Genomic DNA, 13,456 nt, shown 5'->3' on the forward strand with positions numbered 1-13,456 from the left:
TAAATAATTGCCTGTAATAAAATAATTCACGCGCTTGGAATTTTAAAAAAGTCGTGAAGACGAGCGCAATTTCTCTCCACTATGGATACGTGCAGACCACGTCGATACAAACGGTAGCTGTCTGGCTAGAATTTTTTTGTGTTGATTAAATTAAATAATTATTATTATTATTAATAATAAACATTTTCGTATAAACTTTGTGACCAAACGATTCAGAATAGATTGAATTATTTTATTTTGTACATTTAATTAACTGCATAAGAAAAATCTTTATCCAGTATTCCGTTAGAGTAGACTGAGACGTTACTTGCAAAACGTTTTTGTTAATAAAAAAAAAAATTAAGACTTTTTTTAACACAGTGTAATCTACTTTTCTTACACCATTCCGTGCTAATATTTGTAATTTTAATAATGAGTAACAAATGATATTGAACATCTCTAACTACTTAACCAATAATTATATATTACTTTTATTTGGACATTAAATAGTATTTTGAACATTTCAATATTTTTGTGATTATTTTTCTTAATGCAAAATTATCATAAGTTAGACATTTACACACTTAACGGTGTAACAATTTTCGATTCACACCGCCTAAATTTAACACGATATTAGAGTTAATTTTTTACAATGAGTCATTTACATTACACCGAGTCAAAAATTTTTTTACAGTGTTTGCTTTTGGGAAATTCGAAAATTTACTGTTTCTCTATCAGCGATCTTATCAAATATTATGTCCAGTACAACAAATAATGTTAACAGTACTGTAGATATGTATTAAATAGTTTTAAGCGAATTTTAGTGTACAAGGATTTTATAATATATTTATCATTAGCTGGGTGATTCATATTTTTAAATTTCTCTTCAATTCAGTTGAAGAATTCAAATTCACTTTTATTAATGTGCTGCTGGAAAATACACTCATATTAACTTTTTATTATTGCTGGTAGGAAGAATGAGGGTAAAGTAAAGTCATACGATGCATAATATCAAACAGAAAAAATTTATGGACTGACAAGAGAAAGTGGAAATATTTTTTTCATTTGTAAAAATATTTGCATTCTCATATTTTTTACGAATCTTCTAAATCATACAAGTTACTGATGTATGATCGTTAATATATGGGTCATTCCATGTCAAATCAACACATTTTAGTATGCAAGGATTTTATAATATATTTATCATTAGCTGGGTGATTCATATTTTTAAATTTCTCTTCGATTCAGTTGAAGAATTCAAATTCACTTTTATTAATGTACTGCTGGAAAATACACTCATATTAACTTTTTCTTATTGCTGGTAGGAAGAATGAGGGTAAAGTAAAGTCATACGATGCATAATATCAAACAGAAAAAATTTATGGACTGACAAGAGAAAGTGGAAATATTTTTTTCATTTGTAAAAATATTTGCATTCTCATATTTTTTACGAATCTTCTAAATCATACAAGTTACTGATGTATGATCGTTAATATATGGGTCATTCCATGTCAAATCAACACATTTTTTACCCGACTCTCTTCGATTTTCCTCATTTTCCTCGTTTTCTATCTTTTTTTACCCCCTAAAAGACATTTTTAGAAGTAATTTCAGATTTTTTTAACCAACCGAAACAATATTACGATTTCTTGAAGAAAATCCTTCCTTTTTTTTTTAAATCGCTAGAACTTTTTCAAAAATTGACCGATTGGGACCACACCAAATAGGAAATTTTTGTTTTTTTATTTATTTAAAAAAAAAAAAAATACGAAAAAAATTAAAAAATCCGAGATCTATAAAATATTTCGGTTTTTTCGAAATAACCTTTATTTTCCTGAAGTCTGACCCGTTTTATTTATTATTTTTTTTTTTTTAATTAAAAAAAAACTTCAACTAATTCTGAAAAAATCTGCGCGATAGTTTCAAGATGTGTCAACAATCGCTTCTAATTTTTTTTTTTTTAATTAAAAAAAAAAATTTTTCGAATTTGGCTTATTTTATGTGACTTTATTATGACATTTTATTGACTTCCTCGTGAAATTTCAGAAGTTATAAAATAAAATTTTATTCGAAAATTTAAAGGTTTATCGTCCGAAATATTGTGTTTTTTTTTTCGTTCAATAAAGTAAAGAATAAAGAAAAGGACGATCTGCACTCTAAAATAAATTCATAATTCGAATCTAATATCTTTAAATAAATAAAAAATAAAACGCTTTTGAAATTTTTTTCGTATTTTTTTTTAAACTACATAAAAAAACACAAATGTCCTATTTGGTGTGATCCCAATCGGTCAATTTTTGATAAAGTTCTAGCGATTTTAAAAAATATTTCTAAAAATGTCTTTTAGGGAGTAGAAAAATTGAAAACATTCAGCAAAATCAACCGGGTTCGAGTAAAAACTTTGTCGATTTGGCATGGAATGACCCATATACTATATCAACAGGCTGTATATGCACATATAATCATGATTAGTTTTCACAGCTATCTTTACGAAATATTTTTAGTTTTAGAATCAGTGATAAAGTTAAAAAAATATTTGACTTTTTTGTTCGCAGAATTCAAGGGGAATCCAAATCAAGTTGTAGGTATTGGGCATCTGACTACTTTTTGTCCTAGCGTATAAATATTGTTTCTTATTGCTTCGTTCTTTCTAATTGTTATCATTTCACTTCTTTCATGCAAATGAGTATATACGAGGTTCTAAAGCTTTTAAATTTCGCGTCAGCGTATCTTTTAAAATTGCAGTCTATCGAATGTCAAATGCAACGGACGTGTAATGGATACAAGAATGCTAAAGACGCTATGTAAATAACTCTAAACCATGTAGATATTTTACGTTTCATCGCATTTTTTAAAATAAATTGGGAGTACGAATTAATCAAATAAAAAATTGTAAAATAATCCACAATTCAATAACGAAATAATTAAACCTAATAATTTTATGATTTTTGTAAGAATACTAAGTGATTCATCCGAAATAACATGAGACAAATAGTTGTGTATCACTGGAAATATCATTTGAAATCATTTATATCATATTCGGCATAAAAAAGATAATGCTACAACATGAACATGTAGTTGTTTTGAAAATTATTATATTGTATCGTATAAAATTAAAAGATATGAAAATGGTCGAAAATAAAATTGGAGGGAGCATAGAAAAGTAATGATTAGAATAAATGATATTTCAAGTAGGAAATAGTTTAGAATAGAAAGGGTGCCAAAACATCATAATGATAAATAACTATAATAAAAGTGAAGTTAATACACGTCTTTGTTTACTCTTGGATGATTCGGAGATGCAAGAAGATCCAAGAACAGCATCATTGAGACGAATCAGTTATGGGATAATTTTACCAGCTATCTGTTGTTTAGGGATTGTCGGAAATATATTCAATCTTGTTGTACTAACAAGAAAAAATATGCGAGGCACTGCGTATATTTATATGCGAGGTGAGTGAAAAGATTATAATTTAAATATTGTAGCAAACAAAAAAAATTTATTTACATCGATAGCACTTTTGGACACTATATAAGTATAATTCCACACACGATGTTTACCATTCAAGATGATTTTGCAGATTATTAAAATTTTTTTGAAAATCATATTTTGAGCAAAATGATCGTCACCGTAAAGCATCACTAAAATGGGTTTTTTAATATGTTTTTTTTTTCTTACTATTCAGCCTATAATAATTAATATAATAAATTTATATCTTCTATATATTAGAATGACCCAAAAAAACCGATTATTTTTTTTTTTATCCGAGTTGAAATTTAAATCGTAGATTGAACGTACTAGACATTGAAAACGTAAATTCAAACTTTGAAAACGTAAATAACCGTAAAAACGTATTTTAGATAGAGTTGACGTACACGGAACAAACAAGATAGTACTGGTTACTGTTCTGCGCAGTAATCAACGAACAATATAGGTAAAAATACATTTTAACATGACTGATTCATGTTAGAACAGGAGTGGGTTATAGTTTAACACGAACTATTACTTTTTAAACAGTAACCAGTGCTGTCTTACACAGTACATGAACCATATGACTGGTTACTATCAAAATAGTTGTCATTAATATCCAAAACAGTACTCAGTTCTGTTCTGACATGAACGGTTACTACATTCATATATCTCTTTACTATTCTTGACAGTAGAAGTCTATTTTAACCTTTCTCTAAAGCTGAATAGTTTCCCTGAAAATGTAAGCATTTTGTGGGAAATGCATATGGTACGTAAAAGACGATACATAGCTTATCCCTCCAAGCTATAGGAATAAGCGTAAGCTTTAACTGTAGCTTTTAACTTTTCCGTTGACAATCATAATATATCATATTATATCTATAATAGTCAGTAATTTTTCTTTAAGTAAGTCGGGAAAAGACTTGCGACAACAGGAACAAAATAATCATATGAATATAAATATTTCTGCTATCACTATATGCTGAAAATGATAACACGGAGAAGCAATATCTCAAAATGAAGTTAACTAAGCATCAAATGAACTAAAAAATATAAGTAGAACATAGTTTAATGATGGGACAGTATAATTAATTAATAAAAAAAATTTAAAGCTTTCTAATATTCTGTTTTAGTTGCATGCAGTATATCTTTAAGAATACGATTTATGTAATAATTATATAAATATTTAATCAAGTTTGTATTATCTCTATAGGATACTCGGCGGCAGCATTATTGGCAATTCTGTTCTGTATTCCTTTTGCCTTGCGGGTTCTCATTCACAAAGAGACAGGAAGATGGAGTAACTGGCCTCAAGCATTTTATCATGCTCACTTAGAACTTTTTTTAGGAAATGGATGCTTAGGTAATACTCGCATGCTTTAATTATTAATAGAAAAAAGTGGGATAAATTAAGACACTATTTTTTAAACAAAGCGAAATTTTTTGATTGCGAAATCGATTAGTATGATTTTTAAAAAAGAATGGGCCAAGTTGATCTGCGGGGGCAGTGCGGTTGATTTCAAAAATTTACGAATGTCACGATTGAAAATCGTGATGGGCGTAGGCACTAATTTCGTATAAAAGTATTGAATAAAAGGGTACTTATGTTGATCAAGGTCCAGTTCGTATGCCTGGCCAACGTTAACCAAATGTTCTCTCTTAAATTTGAAATAATGAAAATAGTGATTATTCACTGTTTGCTAGTGAAAAGTATGTCACTAATTCAAATAGTGGTATACTTTTCACTAGCAATAAGTGACTATTCACTGCCAAATAGTGATTGTCACTAATTCGATTTTAAAGAGTTCAGTTAACTTTATTTTATATTTAAATCGTGCGTGCACCATATTGTTGTACAGAAAAAAAGAATTTCTTGGTGCAACTTTTTTTCTGTGTGAAGACAATATTGATCACCTAAAACAATTTTCAATCTATGATGTGACTGATTTCATTTTACAATCAAAAGTCGAGCGGTAAACGTAAGATTGTGTACCCCTACGGTGAACTATCAGTCTAAGCGGCTAAACAGGTAAAAATATAAGGGATGAAATAGGAGTCTTTCTAAAGTTATATATAATTATATGAAATTATATGTAACTAAATAAAATTTTATATAATTATATATAAATTCTTTTTTACCAGGTAGAACGGTTTGATACTGCAAAAATGCCGAAAATATACTATGAATATGCTGTATAATTACAGTTTTAATGCTGTAAAAATACCATAATTTTTTTGTTTTATTACTATAAATGTTCTGAAATTATTTAGAAAATTTTTGGTTATAATCCGACAAAACAATTAACAAAAATGGCTTAAGTAATACCGTATTTATGCAATATTTATACTGTAAAATTCCGGTATTATTTCAATATTTCCGAAACTACGAGAGAAAGTAATTAATTAATGGAAATTTTGTTAATGTACAGCTTGGAGCATTAATGCCTGGTCACATTATTTCTCACTCGTAGTCAATCTAATGTATGGTGAACGCTTGAAAAATAATGTTGGTTACACTGGAGCGTAAGTAAAATGTGAACTTGGCATATTTGTGATATTGTTAATTAGGATGGCTAGTAGTGGAAGAATTTGACAGTTTTAGAGAAACAAATAAATATAAACATTGGAAGAGGTTATCTTTAATGTAAATTAATTTGGATCAATAAAATTGCTGGATTTTATTTCATTAATTTGTCAAACTTTTTTATAGGTGATTCATTTAATGAATATTTAAGTTTTAAAATAAATTATAATTTTGTAAATTATCAATTTATTTAGGATATGTTTCAACATATTCCTTCACAATGTCTAACATGTTCACATTCACTGAAACATCTATCAATGTGAGCATTCAATGAGAAATAAATCGAGAGTTATAAGGAGCATGTGATTCATTAAATGGTCACATTGATAGATGCTTAAGTGAATCTAGCCATTTTAGATATTGTGAAGGAATATGTTGAAATAAATCCTAAATAAATTGATAATTTATAAAATTATAATTTATTTGAAAACTTAAATATTCATTAAATGAATTACGTATAAAAAAGTTTGACAAGTTAATGAAATAATATCCGGCAATTTTATTGATTCAAATTAATTCATATTAAAGATAACCTCTTCCAATGTTTATATTTATTTGTTTATCTAAAACTGTTAAATTCTTCCACTACTAGCCATCCTAATTAACAATATCACAAATATGCCAAGTTCACATTTTACTTGCACTCCAAGGTAACCAACATTATTTTTCAAGCGCTCACCATACATTTCAATAGATTGACTACGAGTGAAAAATAACGTAACCAGGCATTAATGCTCCAAGCTGTACCGTAAATAAAGTAATTGATTAGTAACGAAACGAAACAGCGGAAAGATTTTCAATTATATTTCAATAGTATTTCAGATTAAGGCCGTGTTCGCTGGCACTTTTTTTGGCGCAGACGCTCTTAATTTTAATCTGCGCATGCTCAAAAAAAGATGGCTATTATTTATTTATTTATTTATTTATTTATTTATTTATTTACTTACAATGTGTCATATCTGACTTCACAATCAACCTACAGTATTATTTATTAGCTTAAAAATATTAATAAAAATATCTTTGCTGAATCGCATTTGGTAAAGAGTATCTCTACAGAAAAAATTTGGTATGCAATTTACCCGATTGTATTTTTTCTTGTATTCCTATTGAAACCCAAATAGGATATTCACTAAACTCGGGATCCAAATAAATGTTCGTTATTTTGATGATGATCATCATGATGATCTATAAATTCTCTTTACGAAATGCAATTCAGCAGATATAGCTTTATTAATATTTTGAAACTAATATTATTATAGGTTAATTTTGGAGTCATATATGACACATTATGAATAAACAGACAAATAAGTGGATATCTATCACACAGATCCCAATGAGGCAGGTGTATTCATGATCTAGACCCGAATATCCAGATTCCCGATGATACAGATTTATTTTCTTACTTACTTACTGACCTTAAATTTTCAAAAAGAAAATGTTGGGTTCAAGAATTTCTAAGGATTTTTAAAGAATTCCTATAGAAAGTCTAAAGGAATTCAGAGCTTGTTACTGTCTAAGAAAATCCATAGAAAATCAAGTCTTGTCACCCTTATAAAAGAAACGATTTAAAACAATTAGAAAAAAAAAAATTTTATATTTTTTAATGCTTTTGAGAACTTTGAATACTTTTGAATCACCCTTCTTACAGGCATTTAACATTTCCAATCGTTTCGAATTGTTTTTTTTCATCAGGGCAGTATGTGAAAAAATCCATAGAAAATTTATAGATCATCATGATAATCATCATCATAATAAAGAGAATTTATTTGGATCTCGAGTCTAGTGAATAATATCATATTAGGATTTCAATAGGAACACAAGAAAAAATACAATCGGGTAAATTGCATACCAAATTTTTTCTGTACAGATACTCTTTACGAAATGCGATTCAGCAAAGATATTTTTATTAATATTTTTAAGCTAATAAATAATACTATAGGTTGATTTTGAAGTCAGATATGGCACATTGTGAGTAAATAAATAAATAAAGAAATAAATAAATAATAGCCATCTTTTTTTGAGCATGCGCAGATTAAAATTAAGACCACCTGCGCCAAAAAAAGTGCCAGCGAACACGGCCCTGAATTTAAAATTTCACGCCAAAAAAAATGCATGGAAACTCTGTGTATGCAGTGCGCATGCGCGGAAAAAACCATCTTTCCAATGAAAACATCTTCTGTCACCTATCAAAAAGATGGTGTTTTACTTTGTCCTACCTTTACCTCTATGAATAACAACAACAAAAAAAATATAAAAACAAATATAAATACAATAAATATATTGCATGAATTAGTTTTCCTTGACAATTGATTAGGTGTTGGAGTCATGATGCTGTTAGCTTTAACAATTGAGCGTTATGTGAGTGTATGCCATCCAGGTCAACACACACGTCCATTATGTGGACCTCCATATTTTACAGTGAGTTTGATTCCGCTTGCAACTTTTCTTGTTTATCTTCCTAGTGTATTTAAAGGAGAGGTAATAACTTGTCTATTATCATCGAGTGACTCTGTAATTTACCAAAAACGTGACAATTCATCATTTATGCATTCAATTTTTTATCAAGTAAGTTAAAATTGTTATTGTCATTGTTACTATTATTTGTATCAAAATTAATTATTCTATCTTCATTTTAGATATACAAAGTTGTCCTAGAAGTTGTATTTAAAGTAGCGCCAACAATACTACTTGCAGGATTTAATTTACGGATAATGATTGTGTACAGAAAATCATGTGAACGCAGACGAAAAATGACATCCCGAATCATGAACAGTGGTGATGATGATTCGAGATCCTTTGCTGAAGAACGTCGGCTTGTCTTACTTCTCAGTAGTACCAGTATTCTTTTTCTTATTTGTGTTAGTCCAATGGTTATATTGAATGTTACTTTGAGCGAGAGCAACTTAACTTTATATTCTTATCAAGTAAGAATAAATCAATCGTGCTGAAATAATAATATTTTATACATTCCGTTTAAATGAGTATCAAACAAACCTGGGAAAAAAATTTTATATATAATCACATATGAGTTTTTAAAAAGTGAGTCATATAAAATTTTATAATTTGGTTATAATATGGTCCTGTAAAAACTTGTATGACTTGATAAAGTTTTATATAATCATCTAAAGTCTTATTCAATTATTTTCGATGACCCTGGGGGATCGGAATTACGGTAATTTACCACATTTTGCAGATTGTTTACTGTAAGTAGGACCATACGATTTTATATTTGACAGCTTTTACACTGCAATACTTTACTTAAAAATGATTTTCTTGAGATAAATTAGTTTTCGTTGGTTCAAACGAACTTGGTTTCACTGTAGAGGAAATTTGTCAAACTCCTAGAGAGTTTATGTCAGTACCTTATTTTTTACATTGTATTTTACCGGAAGTAGCGGTATTTTACCGTAAAATGCCGTAATTATTCCGGATATCGTAAATTCCAGTAAGTCCCGTAATTCGGATCCGCCAGAAGAGTATTGTCATGAATTATATAAATGGATTTTAGAAAAAATTAATTAAACTAAAAAAATTAATTTTTCGAATAATACTATAAGATGTACCATTCTCTGATTAAGGTAGTACTATCGATACCACAAGTGTCAAATGTGTGCTTTGTCTAATTTGACTACCGTAGTATTTATATTTGGCAACGTCGCGTAAAAGCAAATGACATAGAAGTATTGCTTACAGTAACTCTGTTTCACTCAAAATATGAGATCATGCGCAAAATATTGCGCAAACATCTATTATACAAGTTATTGGCTTTACATGTTTGTTTACTAAAATGTCTGATTCAAAATTATTAAATAATAAAAAAAAAATATTTCATTGGAACGGAAAGTCACAGAAAAAAAAGTATAAAAAAAAATCTGTAACAAGTAACATTTGCAAATAAATTAAGTGAGAAACATGGAAAGTTCACGTCTCCTAACCCTACGGCTAACGTCAATAATTTTAGAAAAAATTTTTAATTACTCTGAAACTAAAGAAAGAAATATTAAAAAAATGTGTAATATTAAAGTTAATTTATGCAATATTATATATTTTGTAACATGTTGCTTTATTTAATGATGCAACTATATTAATAAAAAATATATCGCATGTTTTGTAATAAAAAATGAGTATAACACTGATATTCCCACATACCGCATTCGATGCATGTTTAAATTTCACACGCGTCATAACCTTTTTAGCGGCGATGTCACATGTAAGTAACATGCCAAATTTCTCTTAATTATTTACTAATTACTCTTATCACAAGTTCTGAAGCTCTAATTTTAATATGCCAAAGTATTCTACGCATTTTTTCCTTTCCTTCGATACCACTTTCATTAAAATCTGAACGTCAGATTTTGTGAAATAAAATAAACTATGTGATTTCCCATAAGGATCAATGCAAATAACAAAAATCTTTCAATATTAATATCTTATTTTTTTCAGTTCTCTGAAGACCTTTAAAAATTGAACTCGTTCATTGTCTTATAATAATGTGCCAATATGCCAAGTTTCATTAAATTCTGAACGTCAATTCTAAAACCGATAGTACTACCTTAAATACTCCGATTGAATTCGATTAAAATTTTTTTCATCAGACTCAATTGGATGAAATCGGAGTTTTTAATCGAACATGGTTTCATTGTTAGTCAATTTTTAAAATAGATTTATAGATGCAAATTATTTTTTCTCTTAATAAAAAATAATTCATTGCTATTGGGGCTCAATACTGGATCCTTCTGTATATGAGTCGAAGCACATATCATTCGGTTTTTTTCTTATGTTTTCATAACAAATATATAATTTTAACGATGCAAACAATACTGATCGTGACAATCTAGCAGCTTTAAAAGTTATATAACACATTTATATATATTTTTCATGAAATGTTACAGTTACAACGTTTTTCGTATACATAGATAAAAATTATATATTATGTGGGTTGTATACTATTTTTCTTGATTTCCAACCGAAAGTACGGAAATACGGACAAAGGTTGGCGGAGGGGGCTGCCCGCCCGACTTTTGCAAAGCCGAGGTTTTGCTGGTCGGGGCGGGCTAAAAAAAAAAATTTGAAAAATAGTTGACCCTGCAGGCCATCCATGGACCTCAGACAGGGCCCCTCACTTTTTCAAAAATTTCAGTGGCTTTTAACTCTCATAACCGTATCAAAATTATATTAATTAATTAAAAAAAAATGAAAACCTTAATTAAAAAAGGGAAAGCTTTGTAAGATTGCATAAGCTTCGGTATAATCATATAAGTTCATATTCAATCTTATATGATTATGCATGATTTTTATATATTTTTTATACGATCATATTGATGAATAAAGTTTCAAGCGTCGCAATCAAGACTTAGTCATTTGATATTTTTACTGCGATTGGATTAATAATTTAGTTCATATTTAAATTTAAAATATGGGAAGCTAACAAATATTTTAAAAATTTTTCTAATTAATTAAAAAACTAAGCTTATAATTGAATTACAATGGTTTGATGTTCAATTTTTAAAGTTTTATGTGAACATATATGAACATATATGTTCTTGTATGTTCATACATAATTATATAAGACCTTTTTCCTGGGGTAACGCGCAATCATTGAAAATACAAGCGAATTTGTTATGCTTGTTGGTATAGGATGTGTATAATAATATGTTTTTGAATGAAATTCTCAAAGAGTATCCTGTAATGTATCTACAGAGAACAACTTGTACAAGCGCGAATCATCTGAAAAATTAGGTTAGTTGCTATTGCATTTTTACTCTAAATCTTTTTAAAAATAGAAAATGTCAATGGTTTTTTGATCACGGAAACTTTTTTTTTATTTTTATTGAATAATGCTAGTAATTTGTATGATATAGATTTTACAGTCTCGTATTAACGCTTTTTGAATGAATAAAAATCTATAAGATACCTGTGACATTTCTACACTCAGGTGATCATTTATTATTACTAGCTGTATTACATATTTTACTCAGCACTAATCTATTTATGCGTTTTTCGTCAGCCAAGAAGTATTGTTAAATTCACGGTGAGACAGTAGAGCGCATGTAGCGGCCCACGTTTAAATAACTACGTGACAAGTTGAATACACAAATTGCTATTTGTCAAATGAAAAAATAATCTAGTTAGTACTTACACTGCGTAGTTAATATATAAAATAATGTATGATGCATAAAACGTAAACTAACTTATTAGAGCTAAAGTGCAAAATCTTTAACTTTTATCTTGCTTTTATTAAATACATGCCTTTAGATCATGCATGTGTAGGTACTACTGGTGCTAGAGGGATAGCGCTTGAGACACAATTACTAATACACTGTATTCGACTTGTTGTGTATAATAAAGGTGCTCTATGTAGACTGTACATGGAATTCTTTGAGCGTGAGTTACAAAAACTTAATTTTTACCAAAAATAAAATATTTTATCATTGCAGATGTTTCGTGCTTTGGCTAACCTACTCGAAGTTACTAATTACTCAATTACGTTCTACATTTATTGTTTATTTTCTAAGGATTTTCGTAATACGCTTATTCGAACTATTAAGTGGCCATGGTGTAAAACCGCACAAAATAGACATAGGTTGCCAATGAAGAGATCTCTTAACCCTAGACCGACTATCACCACATCACCACCAACTACTACCGTTGCTACTCCTGGACATGTATCACGTGCAAGTGTGTAGTTGTTGCACAACGAATGCCATTCGGTAATAATTGAAGATAAATATTAATGAACGAAATAATAATCTACAAATAGAAGAAAAGTATTAAAATAGATTTTTCAACGTTGTGATTTAAAGATTTTCAATTGCCTAGAATATGTACCTGGTTTATTTACATATTTATCAAATAAATTTGTTACAGAGAAAGCTTCAGTTTACCAGAACATTTTGTAAACTCTACATACTTATAATTAAATTATATTTACATGCATAATAGTTTTTACATAAGCCAATCATTTCATCTTAATCCTTCAATTCTAATTTGTGCCTTTATTCTGAGATGTGTGACAGAATATCCCTGGTAAAATTAAACCTCAATAGATATCTTTCTTACATGCGGTTAAAATATTTAAGCTTTTTTTTTTTTTGCATGGTATTTATCGACTATGATGAATAGTATATTATTTATTTCAGCCTAAGATCTGTGATCCTGATGTTTTAACTTATTTAGTTCTAGAATTCGATTGGGGGTTTCGGTTGGTACAAAAAACAATCAACCATTCTTTAATTTTATCAATCAAACTTCATTTAGAGAGCTCGTAAATACGAATATTTTTCGAGCTTGAAGAGCCTAAAATCATTTAATAATGTTTTTGATCTTAGAAATGTTATGTCCGCTGCTGTAATTTGAATTAATTATCTGGGATTTCTCCCTTTGCCATGGTAGCGATAGAAAAATTTAACGAGCGATATAGAGGT

At 28.7% G+C, this 13,456-nt stretch overlaps 1 protein-coding gene across 8 annotated transcripts in view; it reads left to right on the plus strand.

The window, feature by feature from the left end:
- LOC103572914 (probable G-protein coupled receptor B0563.6) overlaps positions 1–12,931 on the plus strand; it is a 138,546-nt gene extending 125,615 nt beyond the window's left edge. For 2 of the 8 annotated variants that reach the window (XM_053737876.1, XM_053737877.1), the window contains exons 2-7: positions 2,535–2,564; positions 2,705–3,432; positions 4,662–4,811; positions 8,347–8,597; positions 8,669–8,956; positions 12,470–12,931. In XM_053737876.1, coding sequence (XP_053593851.1) covers positions 3,213–3,432; positions 4,662–4,811; positions 8,347–8,597; positions 8,669–8,956; positions 12,470–12,718 — 1,158 coding nt within the window. In that variant the 5' untranslated portion in view covers positions 2,535–2,564; positions 2,705–3,212 and the 3' untranslated portion in view covers positions 12,719–12,931. Of the gene's footprint in view, positions 1–2,534; positions 3,433–4,661; positions 4,812–8,346; positions 8,598–8,668; positions 9,072–12,469 lie in introns of all 8 variants that reach the window. The other 6 variants (XM_053737875.1, XM_053737874.1, XM_053737880.1 and 3 more) reach the window with 5 other exon arrangements.
- Positions 12,932–13,456: the final 525 nt, after the last annotated feature.

This window comes from Microplitis demolitor, chromosome 4, assembly GCF_026212275.2.
Source record: "Microplitis demolitor isolate Queensland-Clemson2020A chromosome 4, iyMicDemo2.1a, whole genome shotgun sequence".
Taxonomy (NCBI): Eukaryota; Metazoa; Arthropoda; class Insecta; order Hymenoptera; family Braconidae; genus Microplitis; species Microplitis demolitor.